This window comes from Hypomesus nipponensis, chromosome 26 (genome assembly GCF_054491055.1).
Source record: "Hypomesus nipponensis isolate SF chromosome 26, ASM5449105v1, whole genome shotgun sequence".
Lineage (NCBI taxonomy): Eukaryota > Metazoa > Chordata > Actinopteri > Osmeriformes > Osmeridae > Hypomesus > Hypomesus nipponensis.
Window position 1 is genome coordinate 4,810,746 of NC_140386.1, and position 22,516 is coordinate 4,833,261.

A 22,516-nucleotide genomic window follows, 5' to 3' on the forward strand; every position below is an offset into this window, starting at 1 on the left:
TCTCTCTCTCTCTCTCTCTCTCTCTCTCTCTCTCTCTCTCTCTCTCTCTCTCTCTCTCTCTCTCTCTCTCTCTCCCTCTCTCTCTCTGCTGTTCTATTTTCCTCCTAAATGATTTTAACAGGAGCTAAGTCACTGTTGTGTTGTCTGCAGCTGCTTGGTGATGTCATCACTCTGGGACAAGGGCCAGGGAGAACACAAAGGTGAGCGATGACCGGGAGGGGGTTGCACATGTGTTCATGAGGTCATCGCTGTTCTCATGTAAACTGACATAGACAGTGGTAGAGGTTTTAATTCAAGTACTTTAGGCTTATTCAATAGGATTTGACAATGTTATACAATGTTCTATCTGCAGGAGTGGGTTGTGTGATCCATATCTCAGAGTATACTTACTGAGTGGGCAGAGTTCTATCTTGAATGTGGAGGTGGGACATGTCAATCTTTTATTTCCTTTGGAATTGTGTAACATCAGACATATCAACAACCTACATTCTATCATCCTTTGGTTGTACGAAAATATACTTAAAAGGATGAGACAGAAAGTCTGGATTGGCTAAACTCATACTGAAACATTCTTCTCCAAGTTCAGTGTAGCTGATGTCATCGGACTGGAGATCAGCCTTAATCAGAGAAATGAAGCGTGAAAGAGTGTCACTTGAATCATTAATCATATATTAAGACACACACACACACACACACCTGCTGACCAGATGACCATCACCATCACCTTCCAGCATTGCCTCACTCTAAGAAAGTGGGCAGGGCCATTTCCTCATCATGTCTGGATCTCCTCAGTAAAAACGACAGTAAAAACGTCCAGTCTGCGGTGTGGACAGCCAGCTGGCAGTGTACAGACCTTTTAGAAGTGCAATCTTTAACCAGACAGTGCTTCTGGAGAGCTGAGAGGATCTCTGGCACAGGAAGTCACTCAGGATGCCAATGAGAGACTGATTACCCACTTTTCTGTGTTGGAACTGGGAGAACAGCAGACACCAATGATGGAAAGGCAGATTGTGAAAATGACTCAAGTTCTTTCACCGTTTCTAGGCTACCCTCACCAAAGAGCTTCCCAGTTTTGAGCTCATGATGAAGCTGTTCAAATATGGACTGCACAATGCTCGAGGAAAGAACAGGTACGAGCCATAAAAGCATAACAATGGGTGACTCGTACTAAAATGTACTGTGTTCCACTGTTTTGTGGAAGCCATTTCTTAAATTAATTTGTAAAAATTAAGGCCTGGAACACTGACAGAGACTGAGGTGTTTCATAACCTCTCCCTTTAAGAGTAAACTTGTTGTTTAGTCAAGTGTGAACCCTATGATGGATGACTATCATAGCAATAGTTGTGCGGCAGCACAACCTGCTGATAGATTGTTCTACCCCCTCATATGAAATAAAATCTTACCACCGAATATACCCTGAAACTTTAAAGAAATTCGCAACACATAATTCAATGTTAGATTCAACTACATTATTACACTACTTCAATTGTAGTGTAATAACTAAGGTATTTGTATGAACTACGTTTTTAGGAATGGGGAATGTGGGCGGCGCAATAGTACACACATTTTGGTTCAGATATTACAGTATTTACGGCAGACAAATTGTGCGCTCTGGCTCAGTTTTCATTCTGCGGCTGTCGCATGCAGGTGGAATCTGCGTCGAGGCGCCTGCGTGCAGCTCGCTGCAGTAAAGTCGAGGGATAGACGAACCAATTGATGATTTTATCAGAAGGAATAACATTCGGTACGACAGTGAATAATTCCATGGGCCGCATTAGGTGCATTGCTGTCCAATGAAAACGCTATGAGAAATGTGAACATACGAGTCTCTTGACCGGATGAGAAACATTTCGTGGCTACCAACTTTAAAACACCGATTTGCATAATATTCAGCTATTGGACTGAAACTGATGCTGTATTTTGAGCTACCATGCAAAGGATACCTATGCCAAAAGACAGTGGATTTCTATTAGGCAATAAAAAGATTGAATCTACAGGATTAGTAGCTCCATGGTAGCCAGAATTTTTTTTTTATCAATGCACAACTCAATTTGATTGAAGTCCTGTAGGATGCCAGACGTTGCAATAAGAGGTTGCTTTTGCCACTTCACAAACAAGGATTTTCAAGGAATAGAAAGGACATAGTGCGCCGTTGACTCATCAAAACGCTGACCACTATGGATGAAGGCACAGTCAGCGAGTCTATTCCAGATTTGAAAGACATAGAAGTCAAAATTGGACGGAAGACTCCGGAGGGCTTACTGAAGTGGATGCGGGAAGAGGCATCCTCACACCGCGGAGATGCCAAGTTAAATTCGCACGAGCCCAAAGACAATGACACAGGAAAAAAGAGTCTGGATGAAAAGATAAGGAAATTAAAAGTCGACATGGTAAGAATAAAATAGTATTTTCACTTTCTCCCTGTGATTTGTGCGCCCGGTAGGCTATAGATCTTGGATGGTCAATGTAGTCTACACTTCCACCTCCCAACTCACTTTAAGAGGTATTGTTAACATTTCTTCATCAGGAACAGTACGCATTGGGCTCTTGGTTTACGGCACCTTCAGTCTAATCCAGAGACTACAGTAGGCCTACAATAATCAATAATTTAACATGCGCCTCCATGCCATCAGCGGCAGGTGGCTTGAGTGCTATTAAAGGATAACGTGGCCTTAGGCAACACCCTGAAAAGCACACATACATTGCAGTTGTCTAATTAGTGCTTTCATTTTTTGTGTGTCGATTGATAACATAGTTATTTGTTGTATAGTAATTTGTGTCAACAGGTATAGTCCACTCAGAGGCAAGAGCATATGGGTGGAGGGTCTATCGGCCAATAATTAGACATAGGCTCAGATAAATCCATTAGTGCGAGTCAAAAGGTAGTTTTTCAGAAAAGGCATGCATTCCTGTTTTACAATGCTCAGTGAATCATCCGTAATCCATAAACAAAACAGCACTACAACAGTGACGCTCCTAGGCTGTTGTTGTTGTTCCCCCTTGTGCGTAGCCCTACCCCACACATTCCAGGCGCTTGCGCGGTGTCGTGTCATATAGGGAATCAATTTAGTTGTACAATGTGGAGACTTGTGTAAAGGACTGTGCGTTACCTGAATTTTTTGCACAATATGGATGTGTAAGACCGCGGCCCTAAGAACATAAAAGTTGATAATCTCTTTCAGTTCATAACACACGTCCCCAAGTCTGAAGAAAAGGATTTTTCAAAAGCAAACTAGATTACATAAATGTCCCAGAGTCGCTGTTTTAATAGACTTTCAATGCTGAGTCGGCCTGAGAGAGGACTTGGCGAAAGGGCATTAAGAACATACATCTCAGGAGGCCCAGTTTGACTAAATGGCTAGCTGATTTGTTAGCCGGCTTCCTCATTTATCAGCCTTACTGGGATGGGAGGATGCGTGGGGAGATAGTGATTAAGAGCTCCCTCTTAGGCAGAGAGAGGCTGCCAACGCAATGCAGGACTGGCCTTTCTCGGCCATATATTTCATCCTCATTGAGTGGCGCTGCCCAGGAGTCACTACCGGACATTGCAATCTCATCAAATTCCCGCGGACACACATCGGCACGCTGTGCTTGTGCGCGCACACACACACACACACACTTCATAACTGGTTGAGGTGTCCTTTGTTTCAATGTTTCACCTTTGATCCTTCCTGCTGACTGGCCAGACATACTGTAGGTGCATGCATACCCAGTGTGGGCACGCACATGCTCACATGCTCACACACACAAACACACACACACGCACACACACACACACACACACAAACACACACAGATACTCTCGTTCACACAGACAGAATCCCTTTCTCAGCTTCACTTATTGCCTACACTCATTGTAGCTGAGCTTTTTCCTCACCTCCTCCTGTGTGTGTGAGGGAGAGAGAGGGAGAGGGAGAGGGAGAGGGAGAGGGAGAGGGAGAGGGAGAGGGAGAGGGAGAGGGAGAGGGAGAGGGAGAGGGAGAGGGAGAGGGAGAGAGGGAGAGAGAGAGAGAGAGAGGAGAGGGAGAGAGACATGGAGAGAGACAAAGAGAGAGAGACAAAGAGAGAGAGACAAAGAGAGAGAGAGAGCGTGGGAGACCAAGACCCTATATGAATAGATAACCCGGAAGCATCTGTCTGGTTGAGTTCACAGAGAGGCTGGCAGGGGTATCTAGACAACCGTGTAATAATCTATTTCCATTCTAGAGTTAGAATTAGTTTAGAACAGTTTTTTTCGAGACATGATCTATAATGTTCTTTTCAATTTGCAGAAATCTATACAAACATCCCATGACCCAAATAATGCTTGATTATTTGGGTAGTCTTTAGTTCAATCTCAGTCTCAGACATCTGGCACTTCAACAGCTACTTAGCCTCATCAGACTAGACCACAAAACACTGCAAGCTTGAAACAACTCACTCCCGATCAAGACTGTGAATGCTCTCTCAATGCTACCCAGTACCAGTTTACCAGATGTGAAATAGCAGACATTTCTTCATGGTTCTAAACAGCTAAATGGAGTCATTCTCCACACTCCACCAAGACAGACAGCCCGCTCTCTGCGCCCTGATATTGAGTTAGACACACACACATTAGCAATCATGCATTCATCAGACGACTGGCTGTTTGGCTGGGGTCTTGAACTCCACTCAATGAAATGAACACAGCCCTAGTCACCACCAGTATGTATCTTATCAAAGAGACAGGTCATCAGTGCAGTTCAGTGGATGACTCACCCTGCCTCGCTCTCACCAGTGCCCAGATGGAAGTCACAGGGGATAGAGTGCGGGCAGATGGAGGTGGAAAAGGCTTGTGGAGAAAAGAGTCTGCCCTTCCAAGGGCTCCTTCTACCTCTCTCTCCCTGTCTTATTCACTGTCCATTCCATTATCTCTGGCTGTCGTTCTCTGTCTCTTTTCTGCACAAGAAAGAGGGAACGAGAAGGAGATCGAAATAGTTTGACAGTGCAGACAGATGGGACCAGGGGGAATAGCTACTGGTCTTAAAAAGCGATTGAACTGCGAGCGAGACGGGGTCGGCAGGGGAGACAGAGATAGACGAAACGTTGACAGAAAGACACGTCAGTTACTCATTGAGATTAAGAGACGGGTGAAGACTACAAGGGCTAAAGTCGTCTTTAGACCTCTTCGCTTTCCAGGGAACTGTAGGTGACGGCCAATTGTGAGTGGAAACTTAGGCACGGGATGGTGGGACATGGCAGTATGCAGACAGATGGACCAGAGGGAGGGCTGTGGAGGGAGATCACCCTTCAGCTGTTTCAGGGAAAGGGGAGAGAGAGAGGGGGAGGAGGAGAGAGGGGCTGTTCATGGACATGGTCCTCCACTGTTGGCAGAGGGGCACCGCCTGGATGGGGAAGGACAAAGGGACAGACAAGGTGAAAGAGGGAGACATCATCTTGCTGGTGGGGGTGTGCGTGTCTGTGTCGTGTGTGTGTCTGTCTGAGCAGGGTTGTGTGAGTGGGACTTTGTTTTCTGTCGTACTGCAGGGTTGCACCAGTGTGGTCAAGGAGCCCGTAGCAGTGTGACATCATGAGACCGGTCTCAGTGTGACGGAATTTGTTGGGGGCTCACTAGTGTGTGGCATCAGCTCTCACACTAATCTAAACACACTCTGACTGTAATATGTGTGTGTGTGTGTGGGGGGGGGGGTCGGCACCGCTTAACCAGAATATATCGCCTCCCATATGACAGTGAAATGTGTTGTGGCTGCCATGCAAAGCACCCAAAGAGTTTATTTCAGCATGATCAAATTGCAAACATGACATGAACATTCCTCCTTAGTTCGATGTGATGAAACAACTTTCAGCTCGTTCTTGGCACCGTCAACGGGACAGCACAGCCCTCTCGACGTGCTTGAAGTGCTGACGTTCTTAGAAATCGAATTAAGACATCTATTCTATTCTTAGGGCCAGCATGTGGCTGTGTGTACTGTGTGTTTCCTTGTGAACATAGCATGGGCGGGAGTGATGGCGGAGAGAAGGAGAAGGAGCTCTCCAGAATCCTGGGGATTGGCCAGGAGGTGCCTGGCCTAATGCCTGAGATGGAAAACTGGGGGATTTCTTTTGGCCATGAAAAAACGTCCTCAATCCTTTGGGCAGCATTTCCGCCCCCCCCTCATCCTGTCCACTCCAAACCTGTTAGACAGGAAGACAGACAGAGGGACATTAGGACAGACAGCAACCCACCATGTCCACTCTCCACATGAACAAACATGGCGGGAAAGACAGTTTGCCCGCATTGACCACAATGCTCAATGCTGTCTGTACATACACACTGTAGATAGAAGAAGCAAAGTGCATGAGGAGGTGCACATTTTCTTTCGAACATGTCGTAGCTTTTGGCAAAGGAAGACAGACTGTATGTAGACATGCAGAGATCAGCATCGAGGCGGGTTAAGCGCACCACTTCGTCAGCATGCCTCAGCGTCGGGCAAATTTACTACCATGCTCATTAGTCTCTTAGCTCTGAGACACCCTGCCAGCCCAAGCCTCAACCCAGCCCAGACCCAACCCTAACCAGACCACAAAAGTGTCTGCATGCCAAGACGCTATCAAAAGAGCACAGACGTAAAACAGCCTTCCTGAATTTGATCTCACGTCAAGCCTTTCTTCAAGTAACATCTGCGGTTAGCTGGTCTTGTGTGTCATGAGGCTAAACTGTTTCCGCCCGTTGAAGGAGGAGAGAGTGCGATCTGTCGTGGTTGTCCACTGCCAATCTAACAGGGTCACTCCTCTTGTTGACCTTGCTGGTCTTTTGTCTGGTCATCTGTAAAACCCGTGGCCTGTGCGTAATTATTGCAGTTGGGGGAGCCGGAGGGAGCCTGTATAATTTGACTTTGGCATCAGCAGATCTCCTGCACCTGAATTACCTGGGAGAGGGGTGCCCACCCACCTCCCCACCACACACACACACACACACATACACACACACCAACTGTGCTGAGAAAGCTCTGACTTTCAGCCTCATCTCCATGTTCCGGATGGTCTGTGTTTCCTGGGCCTTTCTCTCCTCTGGGCCAGGCTGAGCTGGCAGTCTGCAGAGGTGCATACACAGGGTACGCTTGAAATGGAGGCGGGCCAAAGCCTGTTGAAAGGCTGGCGGTACTGCAGCGTCCAACCGATTGTTTTTGTTTTCCTGCTTAGAGTGTAGTTCACTCAAAGGACGCTCTGTCGGCCGGCTTGAATCAGATTGGAGAAACGTGTTTTGCTTCTCGCTAGCATGGCCGGATACAAGTTGTTTGTCTCTTCCACGCACAATAGCACAGTATGCAGGCTTTGCGGCTCCTTGCATTCACTGTCTCCATTTGTACGGACCCTATTTGTATTTATTTCCTGAATAATCTTTGCCATAATGATGGTGACTAAGAAGGATGCCTGATCGATACAATAAGATTTATTGCCGTAACAGGCCGGAAGGCCCAAACACTTATTAGATGCCGTGGCTATGAGATAAGTAGATTGGTGTGATGGATTCATCAATAGGTTACCCTCTAGTGATGTATTGATTTGACTTGCGGGGTCACCATGGATGCTAGGGGAAATAGTAGAGGCACACAAAGACTGCCGAAGGGCAAAGGGCAAAGAACCTTACATTAACGGTGTGCATTGATCCTGAAGTCCGTGAATACAGATTGAAGTGAATGAGGTGCTTTAAGTGTATGCTGTGGCTAGAGACTGGGCCCTGTCCAGAGAACACAGTATACTTTGCGGTGACAGGCATGGACTATCTGCAGAGGGAGATGGATGTTGTCAAGCCAAGCCATTAATCTCAAGACCATGCACTATATTACTTCCTGGCCCTACTCACCAGGGCAGACCTTTGCTAATGTGTTCTGGGGTTGTTTCCATGGTCGCAGTGAGGTTGTGTTTTTTTCCACTCCCCAACTAGAGTTTTCAACCTCCTTCAACACATGGTAAAATCCAGTGGTTCATTTTTAACTTGGACTTTAACCAACTTTTACTTCTGTTCCATGAGGTCACGATGGACTGCTTTTGGACTTTTATCTGCGAAGAATGAAACAAAACCATTTTCTTTCCCTCCTCTGCTGAACTCCTTCCACCCCCTTCCCTGAAATCCAACCCTGCTCCTCACCTTCCCCCTCTCTCCCCTCACTCTGTTCCCTCCCTCCTTCTCTCCAGGCTCACCTGCGCTCGGTGGACGTGAAGATCCTGCAGCAGCTGCTGGCGGTCCACGAGGGCATCGAGGCGGTCAAGTGGCTCCTGGAGGAACGCAGCACCCTGACCAGCCGCTGCAGCAGCCTGACCAGCAGCCAGTACAGCCTGGGCGAAGGGCCCGACACCTCCTGGAGGGGCAGCTGGAGCAGCCTGCAGGACCCCAACGACAAGCTGGACAACATCTCCATCGGCAGCTACCTGGACACGCTGGCCGACGACATGGACGAGTACTGCCCCTCGAGCTCCGAGTCGGTGCTCTGCTCCAACACCCTGGCCTCTGAGACGATCAGCCGGACCACGGGAGGGGCCGGGGGTAAGGTTGGAGCAGGGGCCGGAGCAGGGGCCGGAGCTGGGGCTGGGGCTAGGGCTGGGGCTGGGAGTGGGGGTAAGGTTGGAGCTGGGGCTGGGGTTAAGGCTGGAACTGGGGCTGGGGTTAAGGTTGGAGCTGGAGTTGGGGCTAAAATTGCAGCAGAGTCTGGAGCTGGGGCTAAGGTTGGACAAGAAACAAAGGCAGGTACTGGGGAAAACGCTGGGACTGTAGGTGCTTCGAGAGCAAGTACTAGTTCTAGTGCCGGTACAGGACCGGTAGCTGGTACCAATTCTGGAACTGGAAGAATCTCAGCGACGGGGGCAGGACCTGGCTCTCCCCAAGTCGAGTCGAAACCCCCCAAAGACGCATCTCCCGTTTGGACTAAGGCCGTAGAGGCTGACAAAAGAAACACCAAGGACACCGGGCAGAAGCAGCCGGGGAAGAGCAATGGGGTGATGGAGAGGGCCTCCAGGCCAGCAGGGGGTCCAGGCACAGCCAGGACCTGCCTGGCAGACAGGCTGGGGAACAGCCAGAGCCCCAAACTCAAACCCTACAAGAACGGCAAGGTAGACCTGGAAGGCTGCAAGATGAACGGCAAAATGCACCTGGAGTACGACGCGCACTGGCGATGGGTCCAGTCGCAAGATGACGTGACATTTCTGTGAGAGGGATGGTTGACCCCTGGCCCCTTCCACGCTCGAGGGGGCAAGCTGATGGCTCTTAAAGATGGACGACGGCCTTTGTAATTTACCACAGGGAAAGACAGGCGGTGTGACTGAGCAAGAATACAATATTTCTGTTCACTCCTCTGTGAATGCACTTACAAACGTACAAAACAATGATGTCAGTATTAGGGGTAAAGCACACGGACAGTACTTTTATAATTTAATATCAATTCATTTAGAATAATTTGCCCTGCTTCTATGCATTCGAAAAAACTCTATAGCAGAGAAAATTAGAAGAATCCAAATCTGTTCCGATCCTTTTTGTAACCCCTAGCTAGCTTACTATGACCAAAGTTATCTCTATCCACCCCACTGATTAGCTTCAAGTCAAATACTGTTAAATATTGTATGATAAAGTAGATCTGAAACATGGAATATTAAAAAAACGTATCTGACACTATATCTTTTTCTATCTGGGGAAGAGCGCAAACCACCAGATAGCTACTTTGTGTTGTTTAGATTCAGCACGGCGTCACACCATAACACAGGCAGAGCATGGAGTTCTTTCATTTAGAAAGGACCCACCATCCACCCACGGTTCCGCACCTGTGTCATTATGGAGTTGACGCCTACAGAACTTAACCTTAACTCAATATGTATATCATATGAACTGCGACACTGTTAAACTGTACGCCAGGTGTTAGCGGGAGAGATTGTTGGAAACTCAAAACGATGGCTGAATGCTATTGTTGTTTTTGGATTATGGCAGTATGTTTCATTTGGAGAGCAGTCGTAGAGGCTGGTGTAACCCTAAACTAAATGTGCTTGTTTTTCCTCTGCCGAGATGACTGCACTGTTGTTATGATCATCTTGATTCTAGTGGAGTTTTTCTTGTGGCCTATGCTTGTGTCTTTATTGGACAGAGTAAAGGGGGGTCTCAGGGGGGTACTGTTAAGCAGTACCCCCTCCCTCTCCTGATCATTCATCATTCTGAGATTCCTCAGTGTCCCATCTCAGTGTCCCTCCCATTGGTCAACTGTGTGTGGGAACGGTATTCGAGACTTGAGGAAGACTAACAGTATGTGCACTTGCAATCTTCACACCCAGTCATTCAAGAAGTATATACCGTACTTCTTCTATATTTGCATTACATGCACCCCTCTCCTTGGCAACTAAACTATCAGGTGGTAAGCACATTTTTCAGATCAGGTCAGGAGGATAATAATAGTATCATTTTGAGTTTGTACTTTCTCCAGGCTTATAGTCTCGGTTCTCCTCTTTTAGCTTGTCCGTTCTGCTGCTCAGCACAGCTATCATTAGTTTCTTAATGGGTTTCAGATGAGTTCTCACTTCAGCCTCCCCGCCTCCTCCTCCTCCCTTTTCCCTGCAGTCTTCATTCTCCTCCTCCCCCCCCCCCCTGCTCCTCCTCTACTTGCTAAACTGCGCCGTGGCACTTTTCTTCCGACACTTCCTCCTTTTCGCCTCCTGTTTTCCACCACCACGATGACATGCTGGAAAAAGCACTTACAGTGCCAGCACACACAAACAAACAGTATTTTAAGAGTGGTATAGAAGGGAACAATGCTCATGGAATAGTCAGTTGGGAAAGAAGGCAGAAGGGTTTCAGAATGTTCGGTGCGAGTGACCGATAACTGCAACATTGAGATCTTTCCCTATCCCTTGTTCTGTGCTTGGCTAACCATGGTGAGCGTCAGACTGTGCATGCCAGTGAATGAAATAAAGACCTTTTTGCGGTTTAAAAGAATGTTCCGTGATGTCCAGTGCAGCCATGTTGTCATGTAAAGCTACGTTTCTTTTCTATCGCAGATGTGTTGGCTGGCAATAACACAGGCCAAAGAGTATGTTATGTCACCTATGTACTCTGTGTGGTTTTCCGTCCGAATGAGCATATTTAGAAGAGACTTTACACACATTCTGGAAGGGATCATTGTCCTCGACAAGGGAGGTCTTCAACTCACAAACTGAGTAAACTAGACACTAAACGTTGCTGACTGAGATACAGTTGAACAAATCAATGAACAGTAGCTTGTATGCTCCTTTCTGGACAAGGAGAGGGAGGCTGACAATTGATCACTCACATTGCGCTTGAAGTCGCTGTGCAAAGGCAATGGTAAAACCTAATCCGAGGGTTTCACATACTGTCGGGTTTGGCTTGGATGCAGGTACTCCACTTGTATCATCTATTCTGGGCACCAGGCAAACACAGAAATAATTGCAGAGTAACCAGTATCCAGTCAGTTACCATGGTAATGGCCTCGACAATGTTTCCCACTGGTAGGAAAATAGAAACGCAATATAGAGCAAGAACATTGTAAACTGCTCACATCTTTTGAACTATTAGGACATGGTTAAGACTACCGTTCTGAATGCTCAGTAATTACACTTGTTTACACATCAGTCTATAAGGAGTGGAAATACATTTGGTCATCCAAACTAGACCGTAGGATAGTAGAGCATTGCTTGGTCACAATGTTATGCTATTGGGGCAGATTAACCTGAGCATATCCTCATTTTTCCACTGTGTGGTTGTCAGGATTACAGAGCAAGTTCCCCTGTTATAGCCATCTGATGTATCACAAAGAAGCTTTCGGCCTCTCTTGTCTAATACTGGGGCCGCGTTGAAGTGGTTTCGGGAGACTGGCTAATTGGGTGTTCCGGGCTTTGAGAGGTTGAAATAGGGGTGTAGTAGAAGGAGGCACACAGCGACACGTTGAATGAGGCGTCTGCTTCCAGCCTCCTGCGGTTCCCTCTGCGTTTTGGCGGGCGTTGGCATACGAGGGTCGCCAAGCACCTGACAGCTCAGGAAAGAATGGAGCCTTTTTAAACGATAGGTTTTCCCTTTGTTTTCCACTGTGACTTTAACTTTGTTTTGTTCTTATTCCAATTCCCTGTTCAAAGAGATGGAAGTGCAGAGCAACAGCCCCCCACTGTGTGGACACTGTGGTCCGAACTGGCCTCCAACTAAACTTGATCCACAGTGAGCAGAAAGGACTGGAAGACAAGCCATCGAGACTGACTGAAATGCACTGGACCAGTTCACACAGTTTGCTTGTATGAGTGAAACATTTCCTCATGGCATTGTTTATTGTTTCAAATGCAATATTTTGCCAAGACAAGTCTTTATTATTTTGTTTTGAATGCATAGATGTACGTCTAAAGATTGATATTTGCATTGATGTTAATAATTGTATGCAATATGCAAATGTGCAAGCTTCTTGAACAAATGATTAAAGCTATTTTAAATGTTACGTCCGTTTTCCTTCATTTTACCCTTATATCCGAAATTGAAGTTAAAGAATGGTCGGATTTCCCAGGTCCCAACAAACTGTCTTTGGAATACTTTGGCATTGGATCAAATATTTCCCAGCAGCGAAAGCTAACGAGAGACCCAGCTCAGCCTCATTCAGCAGTGTATTGGTTTTAAATGGCCCCCATGCTGTTAATGGGCTGCCTGAGAACTTAGTCTACTATGGTTTCTCTCATCGATTATTTTCACCGCCCCCCCCCCCCCCTCCCACAATTCCCACCATCCCTTCTCTCCAAACCTGTAAACAGTTCTTATAGCACCACATATCAAGTTTCTTCTGAACCGGAAACACTCTTTGCTGGATATACTACATTCCACAGGACCTTTTAGGGGTTCACGTTTGGATCTGAGAGAGGCCAGATACAAAAATGCTTTTAGTGCTGGTCTGTACAGTGTAAATCCAATGTACACTGTCTGCTAATGTCAACCACTCTCTTACCCACTGAGTTGGGAAAGGTAAACATGTAGGGTGAATGGTGTTCCGACTTCAGCAATTGAGTGGAGTTTAAAAAGCACAAACACAGCCCAGAATGATCTGATAACCTCTTCGATAACAGATAAACATCTTTGTTCTTGGTCTGGACGCACGCAAATACTATTTTGACTGGATTAAGGAGTCCTGGTGAGAGGAGGGGAAGGTGGGTGTGAGGGGAGTGGGTCATAAGATTGTGATCCGTCCCGCATATTGTCGTTGATCCTAAGCTGGGGAAGCGATAAGCGGTTGGGTGGGGGGGGGATTTGCGTGCTGGGCTGATGTGGCAAAGATGTGGGCGAAACCCTCCGCCAACCCCACCCCGAGGATCATATTGAAATGAAAAAAACACTGTCGCCTGAGCTCAGACTCATTCCCAAATGGCCACGGCTTGGCGTGCCACCGGTCCGTGTCAGTTTCCGGGGACATTGATCTGTAGTGTCTGGAGATGGGAGCCGTGTCCCTCAACGCAGGCTACAAATGAGTTCCAAGAGGGGCGTATGAGATGAGCAACCGGAACACATGGATTGCGTTGACGTGCGTGTGTTCCCACGAAGACACCTTGGGAGGGTGACCACAGAGCCGAGCCAGAATGAAGGGATGCCCGCTAACTCGGGGGCTGCGCGGAGGCGCGAGGAGGCTGTGAAGCAGCAGTGGAACAGCGGGGAGGAGAGCTGACGACTGGGGTTAACTGCAGGAGAGGCTCGGTCAGGTTGGGGGGCGGGGGGGGGGGGTCCACCGGAGAGACAGACCGGCAGGAGGGAGACGGAGATCCGACGAGCCCATAAAAAATGTTGGTGAAGGCAAAATCAAAACCAGACCATCCTGATGGTAAAGAGCCGTTTGAGCGACCGTGTGTGGAAACATGGGGTGCACGCCTCACACCGCCTCACCCGGCGGAGCTCCTGAGTCCTTGGCGAATTGGTCATGTTCATGGCTTTACCAGTCTTTGTACAGTGACACCAGTCCAGAGGAAATCGATCTGTTGGTTATGGAACCACACAGGACAGTTTGGTTTGTTGGATATGACCAAATATGTGCCTTGAATCCGAAATCCCTCTTTATGTCAGGATAATAGCAGGATAATACTCCAAAGTGCACAAGCTTCTCTAAATCTGCACAGAATAACACCACAAGCCACCTTCATTATCCGTCAACATGGGGGTGGGGGGGGGGGGGGGGGCAGACCCTGCCAGACCGAGCTAGATCAGACCAGGCAAGGGAGAACAGCTCCATGGTAACAGACCGGGCTTTGTTTTGGTCGTCCTGTGGAAACCGTAGCTGCATTACTCCACTCTGCCCTGAACCACATTCTACTGCGGCCTACCACCCACTCCCAACACCCCCCCCTCACCCCCCCCCGCCACAACCCCCCTAACCCCAAACAAATACACTCCGCTCCCAGACCACAGTCACCGAAAACCCCAGTTCTGGAATCTCAATCTTGTTTTGGGGTCTGACTTTCAAACCAGCCTGCGTCACACAAATACTTACAGCTCCAGTGTCGTCCCTTTTTCTCTCTGTTTAGCTTTCCGGTCGTTTCCTTGCTGGTGAGGACCTTCCGGTGGGGGATCTTGGAATGCCTGGCTGTCCTGGGGATGGGTTGTGAGAGTGTACATTGTTTTGCCCGGTGGATGCTTGGAGCTCTGGGAAGTTGAGGGAACCGAACAAAGGGCCAGAAATAGGCCACAGTGTTCCCTCAGAGTGATGCAACCAAACGTGTGTGGGGGGGCTGTTGGGTTCCCTGAGGAGTGTGGTGGATTATAGAACGGTAACCCGTCGGCACGTTCGGGATCGAAACTCATCTGGTTTCGGTTAGTGTGTGTGTGGGTGTGTGTGTTTGGGGGGGGAGAGTGGGCGGAAAAGTCTCAAGGCAGTACGTGTCATCAATCCCATTTTGCTGAAGATTGGATGGGATGCATCGACCCTATGGGTCCCTGTCTGTTCTCAGAAGGAAGAGCCTCAACGTGTCCACATTTCATCTCAAGGGCGCCCATGTATGTTGGTTTTCCTGCTTAGGTCGTTTGTTTTGTCTGATCAAACAGCCCTGATGTGATGGAACGGCATCGATCTGTCTCGGAAAAAAAGGGCTTCCTGACGCCCCCGGACGAAGAAAGTTGTCTTTCCTAGAGTCTCTTTGGCATCACGTGACCAGACTGATGCGGCACATGATGTAAATTACGCGAGCGATGATTGCTTTGCTGTCCTGGTTGGTCTCCAGAGGTCAAAGGAATGTCGGAGACTGCCAGTAATGTGTTAAAGGAGTAAGACACCTCATAAAGAGAAAACCCTCTGAGCTAAGCTGCTGACAAGTAGTGGGGGTCCACGTGCGCACACACACACATCCGCACAGTGTCGAGAACATTCCTGACGACTTCTGTATTTTCTGACTCAAGTCAAAAACATTTACCCCAAAACATTACCAGAGCACAGGACTGTTTTCCCTTCTTCATCTGAGGAACTATGTTCAGAATGTAAGGGCAACACCCTATTGCCGTGTCCAAGTGAACGTCCAATCTAGCCCTTACTTGAGTGTCTTTCCTGAAAAGAACTCCATTCAGCACTCTGTTCGTGCAATTAGCCAAAGACAAAGATGCTTTGTGACCCATGTTTGAACGAGACCTTCTTTCTAGGCCCTGTTACACTAGACATCGCTTCGCAAATACTCGACCCCTTTCACCTGCCGCACGTGGTCGTTGTCAAAGCTCTCCACTTGGATCCTGTTTGTTGTCAACGAGCTTGGGTGACCTAGTTGCCTGGTTTGCGCTTCAACTCAAACGACAATGGAGGCTGAGTTCCGCGATGCTCCCTCCTCTGTGTGCGTAACTAGTCATGAATGGGTTTGTATCTCACTGTACACACCACGTGTGTGTGTATTTGTGTGTCTACGGTGAGTTGTTTATTGGGAACAGGCGTGGGGACGGAGAGTTATGCAAGGGAGGTAGCTGTGTAAAGAGGAGTGTGTGTCGTGGCCGGACAGGGAGCGAGGATGAGGTGGAACGATGAGGTCAGGATGTGAGGAATCCCCGCCGAGCGCCTAGAGGGGACGGCTGCAGAGAGCGCTTTGTGGGAGGTAGGCACCCCGGGGGCTTCTGGGTAATACTCTTCTTCACAGTCGTCCCAGATACCAGAAATACTTTCTCTCCCTCCATCCCCTCGCCTGACCGCTCACCGCCATTCTCCGATCTCACTCCCCCTTTTTGAAACCTTCTCCTCTCCCTCTCCTCACCGTGTGGAGGTTGTTCAGGCCAGACTGTGAAAACATCCATGAGGGCTGATGTCAATCTCCCTACAAGCAGACCATCAGGGAGAGAGGAAAGATTAGCAAGGGGCTTTACATTCCACAACCAACCGAAATCCATTCAGCCAACAGCCAGTCCATCCAAGCCAGGCAACCAAACAGAGTTTTTCTTTTCTCTGTTTACACTGGTTTTCAAGGGAGAGGCTCCAAAGTCTTATACGGCAGGAACGGAGGATTTTCTCATTTCCTTTGCAGGGCATGTTTTCGAGTGAACTCGCCTTTCTCTGACCTCTGGTCCACATGTAAGGTCTTCAGAGCCAACAGGAGTCAATGCCAGGGGCTAAACCCACACATTGCTGCACCGATTAATACCTTGCGATCAATGCAGGATTTGCAATGTCAAGCTGTTAAATCTTTCCCATGAATCCCAGGAGCAGGCCTAGTGCCAAGACAGGCTGTTCACATGAAAGGCCCCATGTTTCCGGTCAATATTTCAATCTCTCTTATTTTCTTCAAAAACAACTCGCCCACGCATGCTAACATCCAGTCATGTATTGTCATGTTATTTACAGTCATTTAGCAGATGCTCTCATCCAGAGCGACTTACAGTAAGTACAGGGACATTCTCCCCGAGGTAAGTAGGGTGAAGTGCCTTGCCCAAGGACACAATGTCATTTGGCACAGCCGGGAATCGAACTGACAACCTTCAGATTACTAGCCCGATTCCCTCACCGCTCAGCCACCTGACTCCCCATTCTAGCCCCTGACTATCCCATTCTGGAAAATGTTGGCAAGGTCATGAGTGAAAGTCCCCCAAAAAGGTCAAAACCAACTTTTCCGCTTCAAATCAATTATCCAAGTGCATCAAACCAAGCGATGCACGCTTTAATGGAGGCGTCTCGTCCTCTAGTGTCATTTGACCTTGTTACATCAACAATGGAGCCTGGATAGACCGGAAAAGGCCCGGTCAACTCTGACCTGTGAACTGCAACAGAGGAAAGATATGGCTCCCTCCTCCTCCTCCTCTTCATCCTTCTCTTCTTCCTCCTCCATCATGCACTTGGGGTCATATTCGGTCACCATCTTTTGATCGCTTCCAGCTGCCAATGTTTTTCGCATCAAAGCGAAATCCTATTGGATACCCGACTGTTTTTTTATTCGGATTACTGCGATACCAGAGAGCTATTTTCCTAGAGGTGAAATGCCTTATGAGGGAATGTTTGTGCAGGCCGTGCTCTGAGTCAGTAGGGGAGATTTTCCAGATGGATGGAGCCAGGCAGATAGGTGTGTGTGTGTGTGTTGGGGGGTGGTAGCTGAGTGATGGGTCCTTGCGATGATTCATAAGCAAACAGCACGTTTGCAGATTATCTTTGATTATCAGATTTCATTTAGGGATGTCTTTCTCCAGGCATCCACCACTGGTAAACATTGCTTTCTGGCGCTAAGAACGGGATTATCACATTATCAGTTACATTTTCGAGATGATTTGTTCAGGTTTTAAAAATGCAATCAGCTAAAGTGATCTCTTCTCTGGACGAGGTTAACACTGCAAGGAAGAATTTCCTTTCAAGTCGATCCTTTTAGCCAACCACAAATTAATGAAAGGAGCCGAAAACATGATGCAACCATACTCTGCACTATGAGGACTGTTATTAAACAGTCTTTTGGAACTATGAGTCAAGTATAGAAGACAACAAAGTAGAGCATGTCTGTCACCTAGTGGTAACACTGTATAACTGCATTCAAATGTGGCCTGCAAGTCTGAAAATACAAATTGATGATTGCTGAGTGAGGATGCCATGGTTTATTATTAAAATATCTGGTTGTGAAGAGTTCTGACCAGGAACGGACTGAGACAATACTTCAGGCTGGGAATTTGACTCCATCCTAGGCCTCTGAGACTGTATTGAAGATGTTTGGGCTCCACAAACTCTTGCACACGCACACACAACCTCAAAAACTCACTGCACCAATCACAGCACAGACAAATTTATGTGAATAGACACATTAAACAATTTGTTTTTAATTATAAGAGTTGACAGAGTTGACATTGTGACATTCTCCACCATCTAAAGTAGTAAATACTACAGGCTCTTCAGTTTTATAAATTGAGTTTTTGAAAGAAACCCAGATTTAGAATTGGCCTGTGTAAAAGCACTGCAATGCAGATGTAGCGGAGCTATTGGAAATTCTTTCAAAACATTAAGTTGCATAATCTGAGCCATTTTAACATTATGCATGGCCCAAGCCTTACAGTGCATGCACATACGCGTGACCATCATTCCATGTAAAATGAGACTAATAAATGCCAGAAGAAAGGTCTATAAAGGTGTCGGAAGTGTTTATTAATGTTCAGGAATTAATCAATATTTGTGAATGGACATTGGTGGTTTCATCAGAATCTTTTTACAATATATCAGACCTTATTTGCTTGCAAAACAGAATCATCCTATTTTATAATATGTAATGTCATTTACAGACTCTGGGAACAGAAACCAGCTGGATATTATAATGTTAGGGAGGAGTCAGTGATGAGTGGCAATGAGGGTGATTGGCGCCACCTGTACAGAAAAGACACAGAGAGCCGAAACAAACACACACACAGAACACATGACAGGACTGGGGGACGTAACAATGTTTACACCATTGTCAATGACCTTGGTCACTTGAGCAAGGTTGGAGGTCTCAGAGGAAAGTGTATCTTTGTCAACTGCTTTAACTGCAAAGAACAGAGTGTTGCCGTTTCTCATCGTTCCATGGGTGGGAGTGAAGGAGAGTTGTTCTGAGGATCCAGATTCATTTGGTACCAGGTTAGATGAGTTGATCAGATGAGCGTTGCTGAAGTTGGATCTGAGTACATCAGGATATTCACTGTAGCGGATCTCGTATTCACTCGCTGAGAAGAAACCACACGTCAGGTACTTGTGACGTACAGTCCCTTCTGTTTCGGCAAAGTGTCTGAAACGGAATCCATGTCGTGGGAGTACTCATTTGTTCTCACCTGTTCCCTGGTCCAAGTCTTCCCCAGGTGCAGTCCAGGTTAGCAGCACTCTGTCCTTCACCAACTCTGCGTTCAGGTCTGTGATGGTGTTGGGGGGGAATTTCGTCGCAGTAGGAACACCAGGTGGCAGATTCACAGAGAAGCTCTCACCTATGGCTGTCCTGCTGAAGTTGCCAACATCTGCCTCTAGGTCCTCCTCACCAACAGAGGGCTTTGGTGGATTGAGCTCCACCTTTCCTGAAGGGACAGTCATCAAACAGTTAACTGAAGAAGGAAATCACTGAGGCCTAGGTTACATTTGATGTACTTGGCAACATAGGACTTTAGATTTTAACAGGATGCAGTCCTTCACATGAATTCATACACAAATCCATTGTGTCCAAATGTAATGTGTAGAATGGAGCCATACCATCAACCACATATCCAGGTATGTACATGGCACCACTGTGTCTCTTGAGGGAGAATCTAGCTTTTCCATATCCGTTTTTTACTTTTACTTTCAAGTTGAATTTCCCACCTTTCATTTGTGTAAAGTATCTGGAACAGATGCCATCATTTCTGAAAGCATCGGCACCTTGAAAAAAAGATTTGTGTGATAAGTGTATCATCAATAATGAAGGCAAAAAAGGATATGTAGCTCTTTATTTTGTATAACTTCATTTGAGGTTTTTCAAATATACAGAAGTAAGCATACCTACATACAAATAGAAACTCAAAACATAGTCCCAGATTAGTACCCTCCCCATATACCCTACACAAATATAGCAGTGAGTGGTTTGGGTTTGAGGAATGTGTTGCATAGAGCTGCAAGGCAATCAAATATATTTGATTGATATGGAGGACTAGAAATCAACTACAGAGGGACATGACCAGACATGTGACCCAATTACACAGTTTTCACATCTGGGACGGATAATATATATATATATATATATATATATAAAAATATTAGGGCTGTGAAAATAACGCGTTAACGCGTTATGATTAAATTACAGGATTAATTCGATATTTTTGTTTAACGCATTTAACGTAATATAACCACAATTCCACCCAATCTGCAACTTCTGGATGAGAAGTTCGTGTTCCAAAAAAACTAAGATGGAACATCCAATAAAACCAAAGTCATATGCACACTCTGCGGGAAGACGTTATCGCTCTGGATAAGAGCGTCTGCTAAATGACTGAATGCTAAATGACTGAATGTTATCGTTTCACCGAAGCAATACCAGCCTAAAATAACCTATACCACCTCAACGCGAAGCATGCGTTGGTCGGCGAGGGGAGTTCAAGTAGAATGCGCCAAACCACCCTCACTGAACAGCGTAGGGCCCTCAATAAGTATGCCTGTAACAAGGTGACTAGCACAGTTGCCAAATGTATTGCAAAAAGCTGTAGACCGATTGATATTGTTGAGGACGAGGGGTTCACCAAAGTTTTGCGAGTGGCAACTCGAGCTAAAAGGTACCGCAAAATCAAAGATGCACACTAATGAAAAAAATTCGGAAAATCGGTAATATGTAATTAATCATGATTGATCCACAGAAACCTGTGATTAATTTGATTACAACTGTTAATCCTTTCACAGCCCTAATAAATATATACATATATTTTAGCTAGTCTGTCATTGGAGTAATGTACTCTGTGAAATACCTTGAATCATCAGTCCATGTCTTATATATTTACATTTAGTCATTTAGCACTCTTATCCGGAGTGACTTACAGTAGGTACAGGGACATTCCACCCGAGGCAAGTAAGGTGAAGTGCCTTGCCCACAGACACAACGTCATTTTTTCATGGGCGGTAATCGAACCGGCAACCTTCAGATTACTAGCACGATTAGCTAACCGCTCAGGAGATGGAGATGCATTTAGCCCACACATCATCCAGGATTACAATGTCCAGGTCCCTTTCCCAGGCTTCATGCATTTTAGTGTGTGTTGGAGGATCAATATTGTGTATTATATTATATGTTTTAGAGATTAGACACCTATTCCATGGATTCAGATATAATAGGTCATATGCTGAGTCTTTATTCGGCGGCATCGGGTAAGTAAGCAAATGTTTAGAGGCAAAACTGCGTGCTTGGAGATATCTGAAAAAGTGTGATCTTGGGGTATTTTGATCTCTAACTCGGTCTTTGACGGACACAAAAGCGATATGTAGCTCTTTTCTAACTCACCCGCTCCATTATCTAGTAAATCCAGCTCTTGTTTGTCTCCAGCATTAGACTCCAGGGTAGCTTGTATGTCTGCCATAATGACAGGAAGTCCATTCTGGCTGACCTCTGCAAAAACCACCATGGCTTGGGCACCGTTACTGGACAGTTGGTTCATGTGAGTCTTCACTGTAATAGGCGGCACATCTGCACTGACAGCACGACTGGTCACTGTTATTGACATAGCCTGTGCTTGTCCGTTGTTGGTAATGTTGTACGTCCATTTTCCTTTCTGGGATTGAATATCAGATTAAACAAAACAGACGGCACGGCACTAGTTACATGACAAAGTGTATTATGTTGGCGATAACCTTCACCTTGCAAAAAAAAAAAAAAAAAATCCACCAAATTCTGAAACAACCATAACTAACCACAACCGCAACCATAACTCATTCTTACTGTATGTAAACAGATCAAAGTAATTGTTGACATTTGCATGTATGTGTCTGTAAGTACAAATATATTCCATGAAGATTGCAAAATAATTTAAGTAAACACACACCTCTGCTGTTCCTGGAATATTCAGGGTGAGAGAATTCCCTTGAAGATCAGGTTTAATTTGATCATATTTCTGTCCAGAGGGGCTTTCTACAAGGATGGTTGGTGGTGGACTGAGTTCATAGAGGATCAGAAAAGCTGTGTTGTTTCCAATTGTCTTGTCAATGGACACAGTCCCACTGAACAAGCCAGACCCACTCACAGTAAATCCAAGGCTTTCAACCTGTTGGGTAGAGATGGCAGATAGTGAAACAGAGTACTAAATGAAAAGTAGATCACTGTTTACATACCATCATGGTGACTACAGTCAGCTAACCTGGATGGTCTGTTGTGTCGGATCTCCATCAGAAGTTGTTAGTGAGGCAAAGACATCCACAAGCTCATTGGAATTCAAAGTATCTCCTGCATAGAAGAATTTACCACCTAGAAATTGTAATGAAGAAAGAAGGAATGATCATCAAAATCATAAAGTATTTCTCCATTGTGCAATTAAAAGGATGGACTTGCTTTATACCTCACCTGTTTTTTCAGACATCTCTTCCATACGTGGATCTCCACTGGGTCCTAAACTAATTGTGTGTACTGTAGCACC

At 46.4% G+C, this 22,516-nt stretch overlaps 2 protein-coding genes across 2 annotated transcripts; one reads left to right on the plus strand and one right to left on the minus strand.

The window, feature by feature from the left end:
* Positions 1-1,650: 1,650 nt before the first annotated feature.
* lurap1 (leucine rich adaptor protein 1) lies at positions 1,651-12,148 on the plus strand. Its single transcript, XM_084693136.1, has 3 exons — positions 1,651-2,390; positions 8,158-9,245; positions 12,088-12,148. The coding sequence occupies exons 1-2, from the start codon at positions 2,178-2,180 to the stop codon at positions 9,166-9,168; spliced, it is 1,224 nt and encodes a 407-aa protein (XP_084549262.1). The 5' UTR covers positions 1,651-2,177; the 3' UTR covers positions 9,169-9,245; positions 12,088-12,148.
* Positions 12,149-18,711: 6,563 nt separating this feature from the next.
* On the minus strand, positions 18,712-22,468 carry LOC146221101 (calcium-activated chloride channel regulator 3A-1-like). The gene is made up of 7 exons (XM_084693135.1): positions 22,444-22,468; positions 22,241-22,347; positions 21,929-22,147; positions 21,391-21,658; positions 19,620-19,784; positions 19,211-19,447; positions 18,712-19,105 (listed from the first exon to the last, which is right to left on the minus strand). The coding sequence occupies exons 1-7, from the start codon at positions 22,466-22,468 to the stop codon at positions 18,735-18,737; spliced, it is 1,392 nt and encodes a 463-aa protein (XP_084549261.1). The 3' UTR covers positions 18,712-18,734.
* Positions 22,469-22,516: the final 48 nt, after the last annotated feature.

Excerpts from the sequence above, each read along its gene's own strand:
- LOC146221101 (XM_084693135.1), bottom strand. The coding sequence starts at position 22,468 with ATGGAAGAGATGTCTGAAAAAACAG. Across the intron at positions 22,348-22,443 it reads AGAGATGTCTGAAAAAACAG|GTGGTAAATTCTTCTATGCA; the intron begins GTGAGGTATAAA and ends TACAATTTCTAG. Across the intron at positions 19,448-19,619 it reads ACCTGGATATGTGGTTGATG|GAAAGGTGGAGCTCAATCCA; the intron begins GTATGGCTCCAT and ends CTGTCCCTTCAG.
- lurap1 (XM_084693136.1), top strand. The coding sequence starts at position 2,178 with ATGGATGAAGGCACAGTCAGCGAGTCTATTCCAGATTTGAAAGACATA. Across the intron at positions 2,391-8,157 it reads GGAAATTAAAAGTCGACATG|GCTCACCTGCGCTCGGTGGA; the intron begins GTAAGAATAAAA and ends CCTTCTCTCCAG.